Genomic DNA, 24,211 nt, shown 5'->3' with positions numbered 1-24,211 from the left:
CTCTGGAATACAGTTCGCGGCGTGGTTATGATTCGCGAGGAACAAGGTGGGTAAAACATCCACCCGCGCGGAAATTTCTGCAGAAAAATTGGTCATCTCTTTCACTGAGCAAGATTGAAAATTGAAACAAATGAATAAAGTCAATCGCAAAGACAAATTCCCCAGGAGTAAGAAAAGAAAGAAAGTTCACTCATGACAAACAATTTCAGTTAGTGGTGGATTAAAATTTGAACCTGCAAATGCCCCCCTCGATTCATCTCTCTTTTGACAGGCTTTAAAAGGGGAGAAAGTACAAGCAAAATATTGAGAATTAAAATAGCATACCTTCTCCGAGTCGGACATATTTATACCAGCGGGTTGACAAATACCACACGCAAATCAAGGCACCACGACACAACGATAAAGATCAAAGATGAGGGAATACTATGAAAAACCACCAATCTGACGAGAATTAACACACAGATTTGAAAAGACACGATGGACCTCGTGTCATGGTTCAAAAAAGAGATTCACGTGATACAAACGCAGGAAACAACTCAGACACGGAGGATTTTGAAGGAAAAAAACCGAACCAAGAAACTTTGTTGAGGGATCGGGGGTGGACCTAGGGTGACGTTGAGTTGACGTTGACGTCGGTGGGATAATTCACGAAGGGTCGGGAGGACGTGCGAACGTGACGAGACCACGCGGGCGACTGGGCTCTGCTCCGCCAACGGACGAGCTTTCAGCTTGTCAACAAAACAAACGCACGCGAAGCAAGGCGAATGAACGCAAGCGCAACTACTACTCGCGACTCAGCGCGCCAATGCCAAGTTTCACTCCTGACTACGATTGTACCGACCGGATTTTGTCGGTGCTTTGACGCAAAGGCCTTTGCCCTGTGGTCGAGCCAGCTCAAGGTAGGGATTAAAGTTTTCGGGAAACTCAAGTGGTGGGAAAGTTCCCGGGATACAACGGGAAAGTTCCCTCATGTCATCGGGCGGGGGTGCAGAAAGTTCTGCACTGCACTGAAAAAAAAACCACATTGGATCTAGAGTCCAGACTCTTGAAAACATTGACAAGAAAAAAAATTCTTGATTCAATCAGATTTACTTAAGCCTAAATCAAAAGAAAATCCGCTCAAATTAAGAGGCTTGGTTCTTGATTTAAGCTTAAATCTGATTGAATCAAGAGTATTTTTTCTTGTCGATGTTTTTAAGAGTCGGGACTCTAGATCCAATGTGTTTTTTTGTTTTTGTTTTTTTTCTAGTGCTGCAAAAGTAAAAGCCTCCCCCACTTTTGACAGCCTTCCTCAATTTGCGTGCGAAGGGCCACGCGATCATGAGCGCGTCATCAAGAACAATCCGCACCCTTGCATCGGGAAAGTGGCCGGAGCATTGAGAGTTCACTCCTCGCGCCAGCGCGCCTTCAATTTCGGAGACGCAATACGGACATCCATCAAGTACGAATAGTTGTATCTCTGCGCCGTCATCAACGCGCGTCCGTTCCCTTGCTCTGTTTTCCGGAAAGAAGTCATCGGGAAACCTGGGAAACATCGGGCAATTTCACCTAGAATCAAAGGTGCACTTTTAAGGGCGCTTCAAAGGCCCATTAACAAATGTTTACCTTTTTTTCTTTTTCTTTTTGCGAATGATTATTGATTTGGACACGAGCAGAGACGGAAAATTTCATGAAATTCATTCGAGTGAAATTTCACGAAATTTCATGAAATTTATTGAAACTTTTGGGGATACATTCAGGAGGCTAAGAAACGCCTAGAAACAGTGATTCTAAATTTTGAAATTTTTTACCCCAAGCCTAAAACATTCGCGCGTTGCCTACCCTTCGTTTAGTTTAGAGGTTAGGTTGGGGTTCTTCTCTCTAAATTCCCCTTTTTGCCCCCTCTTTGTGTGTTCAGCAGAGTAGCATAATACCGAAGCATCAACAGAAAGACCATCTGAAACGCTTTCAGACCTCCAAAGGGTTAATCAATAATTCTAAAAAATATTAATAAATTTCAACTTTAGTGAAATTTATTCGAGCCTTATGAAACTTCACTTTCCATCTCTGGACACGAGCATATTTTTGGCATACTTCTCCTTGGATTTTCTCAAACGTCGAAAATCGGAAACACCTCAACGTGTATTGATGATAGCGCAGAGATATAAGATTCGTGCTTGATGGATGTCTGTGTTGCAGCTGCAAAATTAGAGACGCGACGCGTGAATTCGCAATGCTCCGCCCTCTTCAACCAATGAGGTGTTGCTCAAATTCGGGAGAGAAGTTAAAAAACGAGGCCCGACTACATCTCTCTTATCTTGTGCTGCGTTGCTCACGGAGCCCTTAAGCACCACTACAAATAAGACGAACGAACACAAACACAACAAGGGTATAGAGCAAGGGAAAGGACGCGTGTTGACGAAGGCGCAGAGATACAACTATTCGTACTTGATGGATGTCCGTGTTGCGTCTGCAAAATTGAAGGCGCGATGGCGCGAGGAGTGAACTTGCAATGTTCCGCTCTATGCTGCCCATGAGGTGTCGCTCATTTCCGTGAGAAAAGTTAAAAACCAGGCCCGACAACGTCTCTCCTATCTCCGTCTGTATCGTTCAAGTGGTTGTTGAAGCACCACTACAAATAAGAGAAACACTGGAAAAAAAAAAAAAACAAAAAAACAAATTAGATCTAGAGTCCAGACTCTTAAAAACATTGACAAGAAAAAATACTCTTGATTCAATCAGATTTAAGCGTAAATCAAGAACCAAGCCTCTTAATTTGAGGGGAATTTCCTTTTGATTTAAGCTTAAATCTGATTGAATCAAGAGTCCTTTTTCTTGCCAATGTTTTCAAGAGTCTGGACTCTAGATCCAATGTATTTCTTTTCCCAGTGAACGGAACTAACAAAACATGGAAATAGAGCGACGTACAGGACGGCCGTTGACGACGGCGCAGAGATACAACTATTCGTACTTGATGGATTCCGTGTTGCGTCTGCAAAATTGAAGGCGCGATGGCGCGAGACGTGAACTACACTGCCAATGAGGTGCTGCTCAGATTCGGGAGAAAAGTTAAAAAACGAGGCTCGATTCCGCCTACGACAACAACCGTATTATTTCCCCACTATCTTCTTCTTCTTCTCTCTTTTTTTTTTAGTAGTATAGTTAAAAATCAGTGCCTTCGTACTAATCTTTACAAAATATCAACATCTACGTCATAAGTTTTCGCAACGATCAAGAGCGTTCACAGCGGTTTCAGAATAAAACCGATTTTTTGATTCAAGTGACTGAACGTTTGGTTCGCATGTGACCGAACTTCTTTCGTCATTTCCTTACAAACTGAACGTTCGGTTACACGAACTGAAAGTTGGGTTCAACGAACCGGATAGTTAGGATGATGTAAAAACACCATGCTCTCCTTCATTTTGTAGATATGGGATTTTATCTTCTTGGAAGTCAAAATCGTCGGATCACGTTTATCGCCTCATCCAACTTTTCTACGCTGCATCAAAGTCTCTGAGTCAGCCGAAAAGATTTTAGGTTCTCCTTCATTTTGTGGATACGTAATTTTACATACCTATAAGTCGAAACAAGAGCGAAAAATCCCGCTTCGATTATCACGCGTTTCGCCCCATCCAACTTTTCTACTCTGCGTTAAATTCTCTAAATGAACGGGTGAAAAACCACGCTCTTTCCCCATTTTTGTGACCGGATCAGTGAAAAGGGCCCTCATCTTCCGAAGAAAATTTCCGAAACTTCAAACTTTGCGCGACAAACGATCGCTGAAAGCGCCTACAAAACTGTAGGTATACTTCAAGCATCGCGTCGTCTCCCAGATCTCTACTCTCGATCTCGGCTCTTGCCTTGCGAATCGCGCTTCGTAAGTTCCGTCGCACAGTGGATCGAGTCAATCAGGAGGTCAAATATGACATTTTAAACTAAAACTGCACCTTTGGATGCGTATTTCATCACATTTTAAACTTTATGGGCTGCTTCTGGAAAAAAATTTCACGGGGAAACCAATGGAACCACTTTTAAAATCTCAAAGTTTTGCTTAAATGGAGTTATAAGCTTTTAAAATTTCCAAATTTTATCCGATCTCTCCCACTGACTTGACCCATTGTGCGTCGTGAGGCGTATGCTATTTGGAAATGTGTAGGGCAGTGCGCGTTCCCAACTTCGGAAGAAGTATGCAAAATTAGAGCGCATTTTGATCGAAAAGGCATAAATTTTACACCGTCCATTATTCAAGTTCGTAGCTTACGCAATTTTCCTACTGCCCACGCGGTTCGTAAACGACCGATCGATTGTTAATTCGATGACAGTGTTCGAAACTCACAGGGGCCAACGCGCCAAATGCGCCTCAGAAATCGGTCATGGCGCCTAAAATTGAAGGCTCTACGCCAACATGGCCCCTAAAAATTGCCCGCCCCCCCCCCCCCTCCCGCCGGAAAAAAAATCCCAATTTTCCTGTTTGGTGATTTTTCGAAATTTCTCCCAAGTTACAGCTACCTGTTCTGTAACTAAAACATCTTGCGTCTAAGTTTTCATTGAGTGCGCCGTGATATTTAGGCAAAAAGTCAATTTGGCCCCTAAAAAATATTCAATGGCCCGTAAAAACAGATCTTAATGAGCCACATGTTGTTTCTAAACTGTGCAAGAGATTGTAGTTCCTAACTGCGAAGTGAAGTTCAAATATGAGGAGATCTTCGACGTCACTATCCGAGATAACCCGTATTTTTTTAACTGTTACCGACGCAATGTTAATGCAATTAAACCATTAAACATTTAAGAGGGTTAAACTAGACTGATTAATTACCTTATATTAAACAAAATATAGAGGGGCAGAAGGGCACCTATCATGGGGGTTCTACTCCTTCAGTTTCTGATGAGAGTTTGGGGGGGGGGGGGGAGTGTTTTGCTTTAAAAAGGGGTCAAAGGGGCCTCCCTCGGCGAGTTTTGTAAACTCGAGTCGTCTCAGGAGCGATTTTGAGCTGTTCCCACCGAAAAGTTGATCCGATTACAATTTCAAAGATAAAAGGTGTCACGCACTCACATAGCAAAATCTCTCACATCTATGGGGAGGGGCCGCGTAAATTTCTTATTCATGAGGATAGCAGGCCCCCCTCCTATTTACGCCCATGCAAATCATAAGATCACTGAATTAATTTATTTGACGCAACGATGGTTCAAAATTCAAAAAGCCCGCTAGACGAACGAGGCGCTCCAAGCGGCTTATCTGGAACTACCTCTTGCGAGTCTCTGATTGGTCCTTGAGCATTTGTTGTTTTTGTTAGGTCGTTTTGCGTTTCTCATAGTTCCTTCCTCCTTGTCTAAGTCTTTATCACGACAGTTGATAAATGATAATAATCGGTGATGATAAGATCGAAGACGATCTACAACAAGCGACAGTTTACGCGGTCCCAGTTGATCGATACCGTAGATCTTGAGCCTATGCAACTGAACCGAATTATAATCGCATTAGTTTCTACGCGAAGCACGTTTCAGAAATCCAGGAGCTGTCACAATAACCAGGTGGTAACTGAATGCGTGAATGACAGTGATGGATAATGGCGGCAGCGGATGAAAGCACAGAAACTTCGGATCCACCGACAGTCCAAACAAGCTCTTGGTCAAAAGAAGAAAGGATAAAAAATAAACAATTGCGACATGCTGGGTTAGAGTACATTTCACGATCAGGGCGAACAGTAGCTGCTAAAAAGCAACCAGGTAAATCATTTGAATGAGGAATCACAGACCGCACTATCTCATTCATTTTGTACATATTTCTATTAGTGCTAAAATGAATATAATTTTTCTGCGTACTCACTTGCCCAACGTCTAAAATAGAGGAACACATTTTGAAGCAATTACATCTCCATCATTAGCCATTCGCAAACTCAGAAAAATAGAATTCAATTTATTGGTTGACTTGTCTAGTCTTCTGAGAAATTTTTCAGTGGCCTTGCTTCTTCAGAGCAATGAATTCCAGAATCGCGTCGCATCTTCTGTCCATACTTAATTTTGTCCAAAGAACCATGTAAAACTGTTATCTTTTCATGGTGCAATTCCTGCCTCTCTGTCTACGGTTATGAAGGTTATCTTTCAAATAACAATGGAAATTACTGGATGCATCCAAGAAAAGTACAAAAGTGGATGGACGGTTAAATCTGCAGCACAGAATAGCTAGAATATCATCATTCTATTGTTGGGTCAAAAGAAGGCCTTTAACATGGTATCACTTATATACACACCCATGAACTTTTTACGAGGTGCGCATGGATTCTGAAACTGTGTGTCTCTGCTTGCGGTGCTGCAGGTTCCCTGACTGATCTTATCTTAGTGAAAGATTTATGATTATTATAATTGCAAAAAATTTGTGTGATATTTCATTGTTCGCTCAAAACTTGAGGTGGAGGCAGAAAAAAAAACAACTGCAAAACAGACACTTCCTTTCATACTTTCCTGTCTTTGTTAGGTTCCTTACAAAGATGTTGGAGGCTTCCTCTCATCTCAAAGGATTCGAAAAGCAGCTATTGAGATCAAAGGTCCAACCATTTTTGAATGGATTGGACCAAATTGAGCAGAAAAAAAACAAGCTGCATTTAAGGGGAAAGTGAGTTAAGACTTATGATGAGATACGAAAGATTTTTGAAGTTTAAGTATTGAAATCCAGAAATTATGAATGGACTGACTGCATATCAAATTTTTCTCCTTCAAACTGCAAATTTTGATCTACTTAGCATGCCCTTCAACCACAGCACGTACTAATCATTAAAAAACGCATTTTATTTCAGATGTAATCTGCAACTGTCCGCAACAATGTAGCACAAAGGTAACGAAGGAGATTCGAGAACGGCTGTTTGCTGATTTCTATGCTTTAGGAGATGCTAACTCGCAAAATAACTATCTACGCAAGCTGATAGAAATACGCTCAGTTAACGAACGACTGTTCAATGAGGAAAGAAAGGAGAGCGGTCGATTACAGAGGAGAATTACATGTAAATACAGAGTGCCCTTAAAACTAACTCTGAGAGACAAAACTCCGACATCAGTCACTAATATTAATGAATCACAGAATGACATTTCGATAGGAGAAACAGGTAAAATAAATTGATTTTAAGCTTCATTATCAACATGAAAAATCTGGAAAATAACTAAGAACTATCATTTCCCATTGATGTATCTACCTACTTTGATTTTTTTCTTTCTCCCAGAATTTTTCATCAGATTTTGATCCAGTCATCTTGATTATAATCCCAGACTTGGTTTTACTTAAATGAGTTTTTCAACTTCAAAAATTAGATGTAGTCAAAGTATCTGATGATCTTTGTTAAAAAATTAAGTAATGTTAATTTATTTCTTTTTTTCTGTATTGTTTCACTTAGAAACCTGCTTGCCACATAAAGATAGTGATAATGACAAAGATGATTCGAAGGTCGATGAGGCGGTGGATAGGAGAGATTCTAATGATAGAGCAAAAATCACAACGGAAGATCCCAGCTTGTTAAATCCTGGCAATGAATCAATGGACAACACCAATGAAACAAGTGACTCCAAGGAGAATGAACAACATCACAATAAAAATCTAACAGAGGGTAAAGAATCATATAAAGAAGATATTGGTGATAAAATCGAGGCAGGAAAAATTCAAGGAGTTATTACTGCTGAAGGAAAACCACTAACTGAGCAAAAATTTGATGCTGTTGATGAGAATAAAAGTACTGAGGTGAAGTTGGAAACCTCCATTCCATCTTCTGAAATAGACAAAAAATCAGACAACCCATCTACATTGAACTTGACAAACAACAGTGATCATGCAGTAAATACAACTCCAAAACCAGAGGAGCACAAAGACACCGTAGATATATGTCAAAAAGCATTTATGAACATTTTCGCTATCACAGAGAAACGGGTTAGGCTCCAGCGAGAGAGGATAATTGATGAACTGCGCTTCATAGCGGAGAAGCGTAAGGCGGAGCAAGAGGAAATGGAAAACTCAATCAGTGTTGCCAGAGAACTGGCCGCAGGTTGCCGACCTTTGCTCCATTTTATGGACAAATCCAATCAGTCAAATCGAATACCTTCACTACCTAACAAGCTGCTGATGGCAATTGATAATGATCTCACTTTGGTAAATAACTTTTTCCGTAACCAATTGTGGAAGCCGGAGAATTTTAACAAGAGATACAAATGTGATGATTCACAATTGGAACATGATATTTTAGACTAGGTTGAAGAATTGTTACCATAGCTGGGACTGTGTTCCACTATAAATAATTAGATCCAACTTCCATCCTTTAAATTGTTGACGGTTTAAAAATTATTTCAGTACTGAGGCTTTTCAGAAGCTCATCTCAACTTTGATTTTTGCAAAATCCTAAAAGACTTTTTTTTTTATAATCTCTCAATTTTTATCTAGTTAGTAGTGTAGTTGTAAATCTCTCAATTTTCAAACACGCATTTCTTGCTCATCATTCCTCCTAAATTTCTTGATGATGGATTCTCATAAAATCCAAAAGTAAGCACTCTGATTAAAACCTTGACCAAGAATATTTTTGAACCTGATTTCCGACAACCAAGGGGAGATTTTTCTTTTTAATTCGAGAAGAAAATAAAAGGGCTTTAAATATTTCTTTAAAGTTCCTGATGGCGTATTACTTGTAACTGTTAATGGTGATAGCAGGTCTTAGTAAGTAATTGTCAAGGTAGATATTTGTAGTTTCTCATTTTGATTCCATTTGAATTTTACCGTATAAGACATTGCTCAAACGACAAAGCTTATTTTTGTATGTAATTTCTTTACTCAAATCAGAGTTCAATAGGAAGATAATTGACTTTTTTAATTGTGTTCATTAATTTATAAACATAATAATAACTAATAAAGGAGACAGTAAAAATAATTACAACATACAAGTGTACGTATTCTGTGTTAAGTTGGTTATTTCTCTTATTAAAATAATGTAAGTCCGAATTTGAAAACCTTTTCCCACTCATAGTTTCTGACAAAAGTTTATGGTAGATTTATTGAGTTCGTGCATTTATTATTATAGTTTACCGAAAATAATTTACTATGTGTGATACATGTTCCATCACTTTTTCCTTGTTTGAATGTTACAAATTTCCTAAAAAATTCTAAATTACATTTTTCTGTCGTTTAAACAGGGTGATTTATCAGAAATAATTCTGAATTGGAACAATAGGTATGTCTCTTCAATTTCTGACTCCTGATATACATGAATGTTGAAATCCCAAAGTTTATAAATAGTTATCACTTACAGAACTGTTTCAAACAATTTTATTGTAACATTATCTGTAATCGTACCTGACATAGTATGGAATGATCTCAGTCTTAACATTCCTAGACAAGTGTACCTTAGAAACTATCAATATCTGAAAGTAGGAAAAAACTTCTGTGGAGCCTCATAGATAAATACGTTCTAAGAAGGGATTATGAGACCTCAAAAATCTAAGAAAACAAATCTCAAATGTTAACACTACCCTCCTACTTTTGGCGACTTTTTTTTTTTTTTTTTTTAATTCTCAATAAACCACGATATGCCTTAGGAGTTCAACCTTACTTGACTCAGTTTACTTAAGGTGTCATTCTATTTCATTCGCTTATTCTCTTGAACTTGACTCCTTCGTTAACACTTGAACCTGAATATAATTCTGTAACCCACCAATCTGATATTTCTGTTCCTTTCAATACAGTGATGTTAAGATGTAAACTATTTATTTTTGTAACTTTTAAAGCACCATTAAAGCCTTTAAGCATTATTTTTAGTTTAATTATTGGTAACTCCCTCCAGTCATTAGTTCAGCCCGTTAATGCGTAAATGAAATCAGTTATGGACATATCAGGGTATGTAATTATGTATATTGCTTCCATTTTGATTTGGGTAGGTAATAATGATCTTTATCGATTTTTTTAAAAAATTTGATCCATGCACAGTATATATCAAGGGTCAAAGTGAGAAACTACGTTTCTCTGTTTGCAACGTTGCAGATGTCCAATCACTCTTTATTTCTTCTTTGGAAAACTAGTCAACATAGTTTTTTACAACTTTCATGATTTTTCTTCTCTGTTAGCAGAATATTCTGTGAAAATTTAAGCTAGGCACGAAGTTGGTTAGTTTCACTTGAAAAAATTTAATAGGAGCAGAAAGTTTGCACCATCGCAATGAAGAAACATACTTAATTTCTGACTTCAACTATTGATGTATGACTCAAAAGTATTGCATCCGATTTCAAAGTAAAATTTTTCTAAAGTACTGAGAAGCAAAAGTAGGTACAGCAGAAAAAGTTTCACTGACGAATTATTGATATCCAATTAGGTAAATATGAACCTCTCCCACTGCGCAATTGTCTTGACTTTTTAGACACTTTATTTCAGACTTAGATCAAATATTTTGAAGACAATTATCTAAAATCTGATTAAACAAAACGAATACATCATTTCTGCAGACTGGGGCGCTAATCACTGTATCCAATGATCCTAACACGTCATTAATAACTGTCAAAAATTTACTAATTGAAAATTATGTGCGGCAGTTTACAAGATATGGACCTTCCACATTTTCTTGACTGGTTCATAACTTGCAAATCAGGACTCTCTTCAAAGGATCCTGGATGGAAAACCAAGGTATTTGGGGTGAGCTAAATTTTGCTAGATGTTCTTCACAATCTAGGCAAGATGAGCTTTTGAAATCAAACTTTTGATGTGTTAAATTCAAGAAAAGCCGGGATATAAAGTGAATTTTCCTGCGTTTCTTTAACAAGACTTAACCTCACTGAAAGATGGGATACCTTTATGACATATTTTGATCCTAGGTGGTTGAGCTGACAAATGCTAAGCATGTGTCTTATGATACTGCAGGTCGATTATTGAAAGTTTAAGGCAGCCCAATTAGATTTCAAAATGCAATTCATTGCATAGTTGTGATGGGGCTATCGCTTGTCTTGCATGCCAATATAGTTCTCAATACTTGGGTTGCTGGCTAACTTGCAGCAAGGAAAGAGGGCATCTCTTCCATCATCAACCTTCCTACTGGATAAATGCCTGTCGTAATGCTGAAAAGTTCACTTTTCTCAAGGCTTTCCTCAAAATTGACGGATACTAAATTTGATTTGTACAGCTCACAGTGCTCAGAGGGTCGTAAGGAATATCTTTTATTATTATAACAAAATAAAGCTGGCAATGAATTTCTTAGTTTTCCATCCAGGATCTTTTGTACGAGGAGCTACGCCATAAAACAGCTAAAAAACTTCTGATACCTAGCCTGACAAAGTGACGCTTGAACTGCCAGTGACTACCAAGTAACTCGCAGTGTCACTGTCTTTGAGAGCGATCGTTGCCGGTTAGCGACATGCTGGTGAGAGTCTTTGCACAGTACAAGGACCTCTGACAATGAGCCTCTCTGCAGCTGCTACAGAGAGGCTAGGAGGTACCCTGAGCGGAGTCTCAATATATTTTATCAGCACTAAAAAAGTTCACCGAGCACAGTAACGGATCGTAAAATGATGATACCAAAAGTTGAAGTGACTCACCCGCTCTAGTTTCTGAAAATATTCTCGCAAGAATATTATTGGATTCTCCGGTTTGTTGGTGCAAAGTTGAATGATACAATCCTTCAGGAGTTGGTGAATACTGTGCTCCTCAAGATAGGCCTCACATTCCAAAAGACTTTGATCTTCATCCAGGTTTTCAGCCATGGCAAATGAACTCTAATAATCACTGGCTAAATAGTCCACTAACATTGAAATTCCTCGATTCCAATGATAACAATAATTGTAAGAAACTTAGATGCAAAAGATACTGAGGACTCCACACACTAATCTGAATACAATTAGAAAAAGGTTGAATGAACCTGTCCTACATTCCACGGAAGTTTACAAAACACGACACAATTATTAAAATCATTCAAACTCGCGAAAATTATTACGGTAAGAGAAAAATTAGTGATTTAATAACGTAGAACTTAAGTGATTAATTTGTTATCAGTGATTAGAACAACAAAATGAGGCCAAAGATGAATAACAAGGAGGGAGCATGGCCGCCATATTTATGACGAAATCGAGGCAAAACCGGGCGTGATGATTCACGGAAATCACGGATGATCCTGTGTGGGATGCGGAAGTGAACATTTTTATCTTATAAAATCTTCAAGGGCTAGTTATAAACAAACTAGTGTTTTTGAATTTCCTCCATAAAAGAAAAATTGATCAAATCTATTGGGAGGTAACGTTACTCACAAGTTCAATAAATACGAAACTTTAATCATCCTGATGCGGCGTAGTTCGCCTTCCTTTGGTCGATTAGGCAAAAACACTTCAACGTAGCAGTAGTTGCCTTTCAAGAGATAACCGGCGCAATTGTCCTCCGTTAACTGATAAAAATCACCAATTCAACAATATCTAAACTTGAAATGGATTGCATTCAGCAAAAAGGAACTAGCACGATTACAGTGTTTTCAAAGTCGTGCAGCATCTTCTTTTCTTTTAAAAATACTCAATATTTGTTCAGTATTAAAATTTACACAATTATTTTTCCTTACAATCCACAATCTTTTGTTGGAAGCAAAAACTATTTGCTATCCTGGGAGATATTCTAGATAAATATGAAGAAGCAACATTTTTACAACACTGTAATCGCGCTGGTTCCTTTTTGCTAAATACGATTCAAATGTCAGTTGACTTCTCCATCTAATATCAATAGAAAATAAACCCGTGTAAGTTGAGATCAGTAGAAAATTTAACTAGGTACTCGGCCGGTAAGTGGACGGTGAAACTACCAGACCACGTATCTCGTTTGCGTTGTTTAAGATCTCCGCTTCCTTTCTATTTTTTGAAGCAGAACAAATCAATATCATTCCATGGAACTTCCACAGAATTTTCATCGCGAAGAGAAGAAAAATCCCGAAATAGGTATTCCAGAATTGACGTTGAGTACCTAGTTTTCCATTTGAAAAATGAAGAATGACAGGAGGTCTACAACGTTGCAAACCGAGATATACGCGGTTTGGTAGTTTCAACATCGATTTAACATTTTATTGGTCGTTTAGACCATGGTTTTGCTCCATCTACTACAAAATATCGGAGTACAGTTGATATGTTTTAATTCATTTCGAAAGATTTTTTTCTCTGTTAATGTAGACGCGATATCAATGTTATAACGCCTGGTCATGCGACTGTATCTATTTAGATGCTACCTGTGTTGCGCGTAAGGAAATTGAAGGCGCACGCCAAAAGTTGCATGTTTCGTTCCACAGTAGACAGTGCGCTGCCGCTCCGTTGCTCTTTCGAGTGAATGAGGGACGTAAAGGTTCAGTTACCTACACGACCAAATTGAGCCATCAAACTGAAGCTCTGATTGGTGGAAAAAGACCTGAGGTGAGGATGCGACCGATGAGAGGCCCAATTTGATGGCTAAATTTGATCGTGTAACTGGACCTTCAGGTTGGCTGCACACAGCTGCGAAACCACTCCAGAATCACCAATCTTTCGAGGGATCGTTTTGAAAAGTTGCTGCCTTCGGGGTTTTTCTGGAGAATTGAGTAAACGTTTTTTGAAAATCAAACTTTTGAGTCCAGCTAGTCTCCGTCTGACAATGAGTAAATATCGAATTCATGCCGAGAACGTACGCGGCGACGCACAGTGAATCGAGTCAATCAGAAGAGTCGGACATGAAATTTTTGACCAACACTGCGAATTTTGATGTCTATTTCGTCACATTTTAAATCTGAAGGATTGTACCTGCAGGAAAATTTCATGAGAAAACCAATGGAGCCTTTTTCAGAACCTCAAAGTTTTGTGTAAGCGGAGTTATAAGCTTTTAAAGTTTCCAAATTTCCGATCCCTCCCGTGGACTCGATCCACTGTGCGACATTAGAAAAGAAATTCCCTGACTAAAACCGGCATGTATCCCGTTTAATATCCTACTAAAGAGTCATAAACCCCCCTCTCCCTCCATTATTTTACGTTCTATGCGTATTTTTTACTTGAAACAGCATAGCACAGCAATGGAAATGTGGAATAGGAGTACAACTCGAGCTCCAGTGCGCGCCTTCATTTCGTACTCCTGCAACACAGATAGCCATCAAGCAGGAATAGTTGCATAGCCTCAGGCGCTTTTTACTAATGTCGCGTCGTCGGTCTTGGAATTAGGGTTAGGGCCACGTTATAAGCGACTGAAAGACACCATTTTGTTCCAGTTGGCGTTACTTTAACGAATGGAGGAGCAATGTCATCTCTCAGAACTCTCCGATTGTTTCAATTTGATTTTTTACATAAAGACAGTTGTGCGGATTTTCTTACTAATTTCAGTGAATTTCCTGAATAATACGAAGCAAATTCCTCAAAAATTTCAAGAGAATTCGCTCGAGCGTTCCCTTGTAAAAAATTGAATTGCCCAGTTAAATTTGGCAGGAGCCGACTAGCCGACGTGGCTTGGTCCCTTTCTGTCATAAATGGGGCCCTAATAATCGGAAAAAAGTCAGGGCCGGGTCGTCTGAATCGTCTTGTTTCAATAATTTATCTATAGTGCTCAGGCAATGCCTACGAGAAGATGCAATATCAATCTGCCCCGATTTATAAGAGTATTAGGTAATTTTACTCGAATAAACACACGCACAAAAAACAACCGATGATTCGATTTACTCACCTCGAGGAACTCTCAAGAGGGCTGATTCAATTTCCAATAATGTTCCATCATCTTTACGGCCCGCTGAAAGGCTGTAACATTCATGTCTGTAAAAATTGATAAGTGCATAGTCTCGATGCCGCACAGCGGATCGAGTCAGTAGGAGAAATCGGACAAAATCTGGAAACTTTAAACGCTTATAACTCCGTTTATACAAAACTTTGAGGTTCTGAAAAACACCCCTTAAAATTTAAAATGTGACGAAATAAACATTTAAATTTGCAGTTTTAGTCAAAAATTTCATGTTCGACCTCTCCGATTGACTCGATCCACTGTGTGCCGTACTTACTACTCCCATTCAGAATAGTCAATCATCTTGAGAAAAACCCTTCTTATGAGTGTTTCCGTTTCGAACTGGAGAAAGAGTCTGTGTGCTTTGCATCATTACATCTTGACCGTATTCCTCTTTCCTGATGAAACTTTCGAATTTTCCGCCATCATTCGGTCGGAAACTTGATTACTTACGCAGCTTCAATTAGGTAAGTATTATTAATTTACTTCGACCCAAATCAAGATTAATTCAAGGCCACTAAAAGAGTCGGTGAGTGAATCATTTGACTGAGTTTTCTATGTGACTCAATTTCAATGTTCCACACTAAACATCTGTCCGGCGATCGGGCATATAATTTTGCCTTTGATAAAATTGAAGGGACTTCACATAAAAAGAGCAAATCACTATGGAATTTTTAGCGTCATAGGCTCTGTACTTCTGTAGGTATCGCAATAACTAATATTTTATTCTATTTTCTGTCAGATGCGGTATGAGAAATTGAATCGTAGAGATTGAAGACATTATTTCACACACTTTTACAAATAATTTCATGTTCTTAATTCCCCGTCATTTTGAAACACCGCGCGCAAATGTAGCAGACAAAACAAAACCACGTGACCTAACCTTAACCCTCAATTTTTTTTCCTTGTGTATTTTCCTCACGATTTCGTTGGCGTGTGCTTGTAATGGTTGTATTATGTAAAACGAAGACCTTCAGTTTACGAAGGTGCTTCTCCGTCTCTTCTGCCCAGCTAGGTCACCGCAGGAGTGTACATTCTTGCCCTACTTTCAGTTTGGACCCAAAAGTGGCCTCTTACAGTACAAGTCTCTTGTACCTTTAGCAAAGTGAGACTCATTGATGTTCCCCAGAATCTTCTCCAAGTTCATCACCAGTTTCACCAAAAAACCTACTTCAAGAGTAAGTGAACTTTCACCAGTCAGGAGCCTTATCTTCTCCATTAAGTACTTCACTATTTGCTGAGCTGTCAACTTAATTGGCGAGACAAGTAAGATGAGTATGGCAATACGTTGTCCTAAAACTTAAACATAAAAAAAATTGTTAATGCGAAGTCTCTAGTACCTACTGTGCATTAATTATGCGCTGTTATCAGGAATTTAATCTCCAGCCAGTCATTTTATCACTGCTCATTGTTGAGTGCGCGCTTTGAGGTGAAGTATCTCTCCAAAGAAGTGGAAAATTGCTTTTTTAACACATTCTGAAGTGGTGTAGTGAGGTAATAAACACTTTAAATTTCTACCATTTAAGTTGGCGGGTTCACCAAGCATCATTCAGTGCTTATCTGCCTTGATAATTCCACCCACATCTTTATCAAACATATTTGCTTTTCTCCTCCATATAAATCAGCTCCTTTTGTGACTTTTGCTCCGTACTCTAATCAAGTCTGTGCTGAAGTGTCCATACCTACGTGTCTCCTCTTCACAGCTGTATCAATTTAATCTACATCTTCATATAAATTTAGTTTCAACGTAAGAAAATAATTCCTTCTTGCCTTTTTATCTCTTTGCTTATAATTGATAGCAAGTCACAATCACTTAAGGTTACAATGGGAAAGTTTAAATCATTTCTTCATTGATTAATAACCGTCAAGTTTAAAAAAAGTATAATATGTGTCCATTTCTCATTCCTTATTCTGCATTACCTAAGTTACTTTCCATCGCAGCTCCTCACTGGGTAAATGCTAAAAGTCATGAAATCCGGAGCATAACTTGCAATCCGGCATTTTTGCCGAATTGTCAAATGCCTTATTACATAGTAAAATGTGCAACTCACCATCACTGCGCTAAGTGGTGAGGAAAAAATAAAAGTTACCCTTAATAATTGCCTCACGACTTACGCTTTTCCTCGTTTTTGCTGTGCTCAAATTAAATAATTTTTTTGCAATCTTTTTCAGATCATGGCACCCCTTCTCCATGAAGTTGACACTCCAACGAAAGAAGCCACTTTTGGGATGGCCTGCTTTTGGGCCCCAGACTGTCTGTTTGGAGCAACTCCTGGTGTGATTAGGACTAAAGTAGGATATACAGGAGGTTCAAAGGGCACTCCGTCCTATCATAATTTGTAAGCACATGTCAAATATTTTTCTCATTTTATCAATGATTATTGCAAAATGTGTGGAGGAGGAAGAAAAAGCTTTTAAACCACAAAATAGCTAATTTTAGATTTTCGTGATGGTCTTCTCCAGTGACCTCTCAACTTTCAAGGACTACAAAATAGTATCATTGAATTTTTTTTTTAAAAGAAAAATTTCAAGTAGGTAGCCCACAGCCCTGTGAGCTACTTGAGCGTGGGACTATCAACTTCAGGTCTTAGAGCTGGGAATCAGACCCGGGACCTCTTGATCATAAGGCCAGCGCTACAACCACTTCACCTATAAGAGGCTGACAATAAAACCTGAAGGTTCATTTAAGCTCTTTTGAAATTTCGCTAAAAGTAAAGGTGGAGGACAATGGCCTCGCACCATTTTTTTGTGTTGTTTTTCTGCTGCATTGTTTGAAATATTTTCTTATTAGCAAAGTAGTCTGTTCTTCAGGCCAAGGCAGTAACAAAGAGACAGAGTTTCAACTCTTTCCTTTAAAACATGGGCAGGGAAAGGCTAGCCAAAGGAGATTTTTCCAAGTGAACCAATCAAGATTATAGCCTAATTTTTCCATTTTTAAATGAGCCTTTCATTTCATAAAAATTCTCAAACAGCAGAGCCCATCAGAGATGTTTTAAAATCATCTGATAAATTTTTCCATTCCAAATCAAGCCACGAAACAGACTTTCTGACCTAGTCTCATCAGAATTTAGTGAAATTCGGCTCTTTCATTTTTCCCGTCCAGTAGACTGATTGTTGAAATTGTGTGCCTGTCTAGTAGACAAGACAATACTGGTGAAATGTGATAGACCGAGGGAGCTGTTTATCAGGTTGAGTAATGGACTATAGCGCAGGGCATCTCCTCACTGGCCAATAACCAGTCAATTATTTTGTCTCTTGCATTCCTCTCATCAAAGTTCCTTTTCCTACTTCAATAAAAAAAAATGGAAGGTTATTATGATCGTTACACTATGGCTGTTTTTTTGTTTCATTTTAAGTTTTTTCTTTGTTATTTTAGAAGTGATCACACAGAAGCAATTCACATAGAGTATGACCCAAAGGAAATTGACTACAGCACACTTTTGAAATTATTTTGGGAAAATCACAATCCTTCCGCAAGAATGAAACTTCAGGTAAGATTTCTTTCACCATTTTTTGTTCTGTAAGTTTTTCAATCATTGGAATGTTGAAGTACCTAATGTGACAGTTAGATTCCTCCCTGGATTTTGATTTTTATTGCATTGGAAAAGATCTCAATCTTCAGGCTTACTAGTAGGCATTGTAATTTTGCAGACAAAATCTAAAAGATGTTGCAAATTTTTTTTTTAATTTTTCTATTTATTTCTATTCCTAAATTTCCTTGGAATTCTGTAGTATGATTTCTTTGACTGACAGTAAGACATTCATCACAGAATAACAATTTTTGCCGTATTGATTTATTTTTCAAATCAAGTTAGTCAACAGTCAGGTGTAGTTCCTGTAGTATACTTCAAATTCATTTTACAACCTTTAGTTTTATGCACAAATGAAGGCTTAAACTTGCTAATTTTAAAAAAATGTTTTTATTTTACCGTTGAAAACAAGAGCTGAGGAGCAAAATACCCTTTCAACAAAAGAATATTGTTCGATTGATCCTTTGATGGGTATGGTCCCTCTCACAACACACTTATATTAACGCAATTTTGATGACTTAAAGTCCGGTGAAAATGGGAGAAATGATGTGAAATTCATAAGGAGTGTAGAATACTCAGGAGAATGCTGACCAATCTGTGTTATTTTCAACATTTTCAACATCAAAAATACATACTCTGAAAATGTCACTCCTTTCAAAATACATTTAAATGGAGATGAAGAGCTTTAAGCTGTTTTGCCTGTTAAGATACAACTTATCAAGGTAGGCCACACAGGTTTACTCATAGTTCATGCGACAGTAAAAATTGCTTAGGTAATTTTTAAATCATTTTTCCAAGTTTTTAAAGTGCTCGATTTTCTGGAAGGAGCTTGAAAAGTGCCGGTCTTGGTAGTTCAAACAAAAGTTTTTGCATATCTTTTCTTCTTTTCCAGTATACATCAATGATTTGGTATCATGACAATGAACAAAAGGAATTAGCTGAGAGTACTCTCAAAGAACAAGAAAACAAACACAAATTACCTATAGTTACCAAGATTGCTCCAGCCTCCACATTTTATGATGCTGAAGAGTAAGTATTCTAGTTTATCATTATCGTCTGTTTCTTAACAAAGTTATTATGGAAAAGAAAAAAAAATTGTATTGATAGTTTTCTAATATCTTTTTAAAATGATGAATGATCTAGATCTTAAATCTTACAATCACTCTTTTATGTTTTAAAAAAATGCATACCAAGTTTTCTCAGTCGGTATAATCATATCTTCAAAATCCCAATATATCTCAGCATTGCCTACGAGATTAGAGAGACCGAAACTACTCGGTTTCATGACATCAAACTAGGAGAGCAATCTCCTTGTTAACCAATTAGAGCTGCTGTCAATCGGCCGAAGTTGCATGAGCGGCGTGTTTGAATCTTAGTGGGGTAACAATTTTCGGTATTTAGTAGTGTTTAGCTTTTATTTCCTCAATTGGATTACATTTTGCAATAAGGAACCACTATCTCTGGCTCTCCCATAAAAGCACATATCTGCATAGGGAAACCAATAGCATGTATGTTGTTCCTAGAATGGGCCAGAAATAGTGGTTCCTTATTGCAAAATGTAATCCAATTATTAGACATTGAAATTTACAAAATAGGCAGTTTTCTGCAGTGAAATTTTATCTTCGTTCAAAAAGGTTTCTATGAAATTTTTGCATCAGATCGACCCCTGAAAAGATATTAGCACCAAAGGAACATGTGTCATGCGTTCTCCCATAAGAACGCATGTTAAATTGCGGCTGAGTTTCATCTACTAACGTGACGTTACAGAATCGTAGTTACAGCCTCTCTATTCTCGTAGGCAGCGATCTCTGTCGAGAAATCTCTTTCTTTTCAAGCAAATAATTTGATGTTAGTGCCCTCTACTTATAACTAAAAATATTTTATGTTATAAGAGCAGAATGTGAAGCCCCCTCAAGGGTAGAAACAAGATTTTGAAACGATATCATAGCCACAGTGTTTGATTCTTTAGAAACAAGAGTACCCATTTTATTAGGAGTTAGGGAAAAACTCTTTTTGAGTAAATTTTCCCTTTTAGAGGTACACTCTTTGGAGCAACACTGGTTAGGACCAATCGGGAGAGTCACTGCAGATACGTTATAGATCTAATCAAATCCATCATTAGTTTAGAGCAGCCTTCTGACTTCTGCTTTCAACCTCAGGGACGTCATCAAAGAGGCTCAAAGGTTTGAGTAAGCAGCCTCAGCGACGCCATCTAATGACCTCAGAGTCGTTTTTATGGCGTTGTCAAGCTTGCAAGCAGAAAGTCAGGAATCCACGTTGCACCTATGATAAATCCAATTAGATCCAAAATGAGTCTGCAGTTGTCATTCCTGATTGATCAGGTTTAGTGTTGCTCCAAACAGCTTACTCCAAAAACTCTAAAAATTTACTCGAAATGAGTTTTTCCTTCCATAATGAGTGTTTCTGTTTTTGCAGCATCAGTCATCATGACTATGATGTTTTGTCAAAGTATTTGCCTCTGTGCCTGCAATCTTACTACCTAAGCTCGAAAAGAGCCTGTTTCAGTCTTCACGATTATTAGGTGTTTTTGTCAGCTCGAGCTCAACAGATGTCTTTTTAACTTCAGGATGTTTCCCATTAGATACCATTTTCATCAAATAATATTATGAAATGCGTAACTGTCTCTGAGTTTGTCTCATTGATTTTTGCATTTTTTTTTTAGTTATCACCAAAAGTATCGGCTTCAAGGACACCCATGGCTTTGCGAAGCTATTGGTATGAAATCTGGCGCCAAATTAAAGAATTCTCATCTTGCTGCTCGGTTAAATGGTTATGTTATTGGATGTGGAGGCGTGAATCAATTCAATGCTGAAGTTGGTAAACTAGGTCTTGACGAGAAAACTGCTGATTACGTCAGAAAATTAGTGATTAAAAACGAAGGCAATGGACTAACTTGCTAAAGGATCTTCTGTCTTCAATGACTTTATTTTACACTTTTTTAATTTATTTATTTATCATCTGAGGATGTATGATTTATTTTTCATCCGTAATACACCTTTTATAGTTGAAATTGATTGAGCTTTTACCCTCTGTCATTACTTACAGAGGATAGCCAAAATTCTCAAAACTTTGGCATGACTGAATCCTACATTGAATAACCTATTTTATCAAGGAACAGATTTCAGTTGTTGGAGATTCGATCGTTGATGATTGGGAATGTTTTTAAAATGTTTTTTCTGAATGCATCTTGGAAGTATCAAACTTTGAGAATGCCTTTCAGCTTTGTCATCATTACGACCTAGCGTTTTGAGCAAATTTCTAGCACTTCCTCCCTATCATTCTCCATATTTTTATAATTTTTCTCAGTTCTGTCTTTCCTTACAGCTTTCTCTTAATTTATTTGCAGTTTTGTACAACAATAATTGTTCTTAATCAATAATTATCGTTAGGAAAAAATCCTTTTACTAGACACATACAGAAGTAGATCTGTATTTTGATTCATTTTAGTGATCCTCAAAGATTTTAAATTTCTTAGAACCTTTGACTTCCTCCAAACAAGTCTTGCCTTGCTGACCTGAAATAGTAGGAAAAGAAAAAGTTTCCTTTAAGCTAATATTTTAGTAAAATTCAATTTCATAACGTTGATCACTGAGTAATGAGAATAAATTTTAAAATGTAGCTTCAATCTGATTTCAAACACACTGATAATATGGGACATCGTTTACTTGACACGTGCATTTACTTGATGAGAATAGCTGTTTAACATCATGTAAGTGATCAGTTTTTGGTTTCATCAGATTTGTCGCCCAATATCAAACAGTTCCATCATCTGTTTCCTTTTGAAGATTTTTTAACATAAAAAAATAGACTGTGAATAACCGCTGCTAATATTACATCACTTTTTAGACTCTGTACTTCCTGTCGCTAATAATTTTAAAATTTCAAAATTCTGATTTCTGGGATGTTGTCATAGGAAGTGTGAAGTAAAAAATGCTAATAAATAAAAAGAATATTAAAGTGAAATGAGGCTGTGAAAAAAAAAAAAAAAAATTGTGGTTACTCCATGTCTCTTAGGTACAAATTTGAAATTCTATTTTTAGCATGTCAAGTTTGAACAATCTTTTTGTCAATGAGAAGGCTTCTTCAATGGGACACGTGTTTTAAAATTATCGTGTGGATTTGAACACTGCTGTGTCTCTTGCTATCTATGAAGACAACAGGTAATATTATCTGTCAATTTTCATTCGCCCATTGTTTCCTACTTTACCATTGTTACTGACAAAGAGGCAAAACTTTTATTCTTGGAACATTTCATAATCCTCATTCAGAATCATTGTTCATTGTGCTTCAACCATTGTTTACCATGGGCTATTATGAAATTAAGGGTAACCCATCTCTTTTATTTTTAGCAAGAATCACAAAACCTTCACTTATCCTGTTTTGAAATCACTCTTCAATCTTTATGGTTAATGCTTTTTGAACATCAGTAGACAATTTTTTTTCAATAGTTGGTAAGAGACGATGCTGACTTTTGATGGCACCATGTAGCCAATTTCTTTAAGTCATTCCAAATTCTTATTTTCATGCCATTATGAAAGAATAATGACTTCAATCTTATGGTTATATTTTTAAATTTTCTCATAAGATTATTTCTATTTGTCCGTGGCAAGGAATCAAATGATACTTTTAGTGTCTTCAACTTAATCAGTTACTTATTCACTTCTGTTAAGACATTTATGGGGGTGGTGAACTTCTTAAGAGTGATTTTGATTTCTGTTGGAAGGAGTATTAGACAAATTTGTCAAGAATTAAGAAAAAAAAATCTCTCTCCAGTTGGAGAGTGTGCGCTTCAAATTTTTCTTCGCTGCTGATGATAAGTGAGCACAACCTGACCCCATCTGAATTTATTATAATTTTTTGACTCCACTGTCCAATTGAATCAAGATCAATTCTAAAGATGTTCCCACCCTCAAACTATGCTCCAAATACAAAAATAGTGTTAGTTTATTAATTGTTGACTTTTTTACAAGATGTATACAACTTTTGCCTGTGATAGTCTCTTTCTTGTTTTGTCATTCGTTTTGCAATCTAATCAATAAATAGCTCGAGTGTCACCAAATTATGTCTTCTGTATTTCTTTCCTTCAGTGCCTAAGTTAAAGTAGAAGTAGAAGTCGAAGTCAGATCATAGAGTACATAGAGTCGTAATGTAAGTGGGAGAGCTGGCGCCACTTTTAAGCATTTTCCATGTCCCGAATTCCGAGACTCCTGTGTGACGCCGGGTCACTTTTTCGATACATAATCGATTGTTTGCGATACACGGGTACCCGGCCATCCGATGACAACAACAGCAACAACGGAGATAGGAATTACCACGTATTCCACACCGCCATTTTGGATCGAAAATGTATCGAAAAAGCGACCCGAACTCGGCGCACACCGGGCTCGGAATTCGTCGAGCAGAACATGGCGCCAGCTCTCCCATTTACATTACGACTCTATGTACTCTATGAGTCAGATAGGGCACTAAATCAGGTGCAATCCAATTAGGATATGAAGATTTTGTACAAGAAAATTAAAATGCCTCTTTAGCTGTTAAAGGAGCATAGTCCACTTTGCTTTTGTTTTTCTTGCAAATGGATTTTTTCCGATGGAGAACAGCGGGCTAACTGTTGAAATTGGTAGACAAAGTGATAGACAAAGAAGACAAAAAGGATATGGAGGGATCCTGTTGGTGGAAGCAGGTGGCTGCAGTAGACAAAGGTATAGACTAACTAACAGCAACTCATGAGACTCAATAGTTAGTCCCTATTTTTCTCCCTTAGTCGGTAGGAACCACCCATTTCATTCGATAAGATCGCTGTATACTCTCTTTGTCTTCTTTGTCTATTGCTTTGTCCATAAATTTCTACAATCAGTCTGCAGCTGAGAGAAAAAGATGTACTAATCAAGGCTGTATACCACATGGTGGTGGTATTGCGTGGTGTGATGTATTTACAATGTTTAAGCCAGAAGGACTTAATATCTTGATT

The 24,211-nt window shown here is 37.7% G+C and overlaps 3 protein-coding genes across 6 annotated transcripts in view; 2 read left to right on the top strand and 1 right to left on the bottom strand.

The window, feature by feature from the left end:
• Window positions 1-12,010, bottom strand: part of Pka-R1 (protein kinase, cAMP-dependent, regulatory subunit type 1) — a 123,375-nt gene extending 111,365 nt beyond the window's left edge. Inside the window, exon 1 of one of the 2 annotated variants that reach the window (XM_019049967.2) lies at window positions 11,527-12,010. In XM_019049967.2, coding sequence (XP_018905512.1) covers window positions 11,527-11,691 — 165 coding nt within the window. In that variant the 5' untranslated portion in view covers window positions 11,692-12,010. Of the gene's footprint in view, window positions 1-324; window positions 706-11,526 lie in introns of those variants that run through there. The other variant, XM_019049975.2, reaches the window with a different exon arrangement.
• LOC109036032 (uncharacterized) lies at window positions 5,327-9,756 on the top strand. Its single transcript, XM_019049942.2, has 3 exons — window positions 5,327-5,706; window positions 6,774-7,079; window positions 7,365-9,756. The coding sequence occupies exons 1-3, from the start codon at window positions 5,547-5,549 to the stop codon at window positions 8,207-8,209; spliced, it is 1,311 nt and encodes a 436-aa protein (XP_018905487.2). The 5' UTR covers window positions 5,327-5,546; the 3' UTR covers window positions 8,210-9,756.
• A 3,613-nt stretch (window positions 12,011-15,623) lies between the features above and the next one.
• MsrA (methionine sulphoxide reductase A) lies at window positions 15,624-23,299 on the top strand. Of its 3 annotated transcripts, none has more exons than XM_019051042.2 (5): window positions 15,624-15,867; window positions 16,862-17,028; window positions 18,066-18,180; window positions 19,112-19,248; window positions 20,903-23,299. In XM_019051042.2, the coding sequence occupies exons 1-5, from the start codon at window positions 15,808-15,810 to the stop codon at window positions 21,138-21,140; spliced, it is 717 nt and encodes a 238-aa protein (XP_018906587.1). In that variant the 5' UTR covers window positions 15,624-15,807; the 3' UTR covers window positions 21,141-23,299. The 3 variants fall into 3 exon arrangements, with proteins under 3 accessions (XP_018906587.1, XP_018906598.1, XP_018906595.1); XM_019051053.2 differs by lacking the exon at window positions 15,624-15,867 and adding an exon at window positions 16,041-16,183; XM_019051050.2 differs by lacking the exon at window positions 15,624-15,867 and adding an exon at window positions 16,244-16,436.
• The last annotated feature ends 912 nt before the right edge of the window (window positions 23,300-24,211 follow it).

The sequence above is a fragment of the Bemisia tabaci genome, chromosome 4 (assembly GCF_918797505.1).
Source record: "Bemisia tabaci chromosome 4, PGI_BMITA_v3".
Lineage (NCBI taxonomy): Eukaryota > Metazoa > Arthropoda > Insecta > Hemiptera > Aleyrodidae > Bemisia > Bemisia tabaci.
Note: the sequence above shows the minus strand (reverse complement) of the source record. Positions and strands in the feature narration are given on the sequence as shown.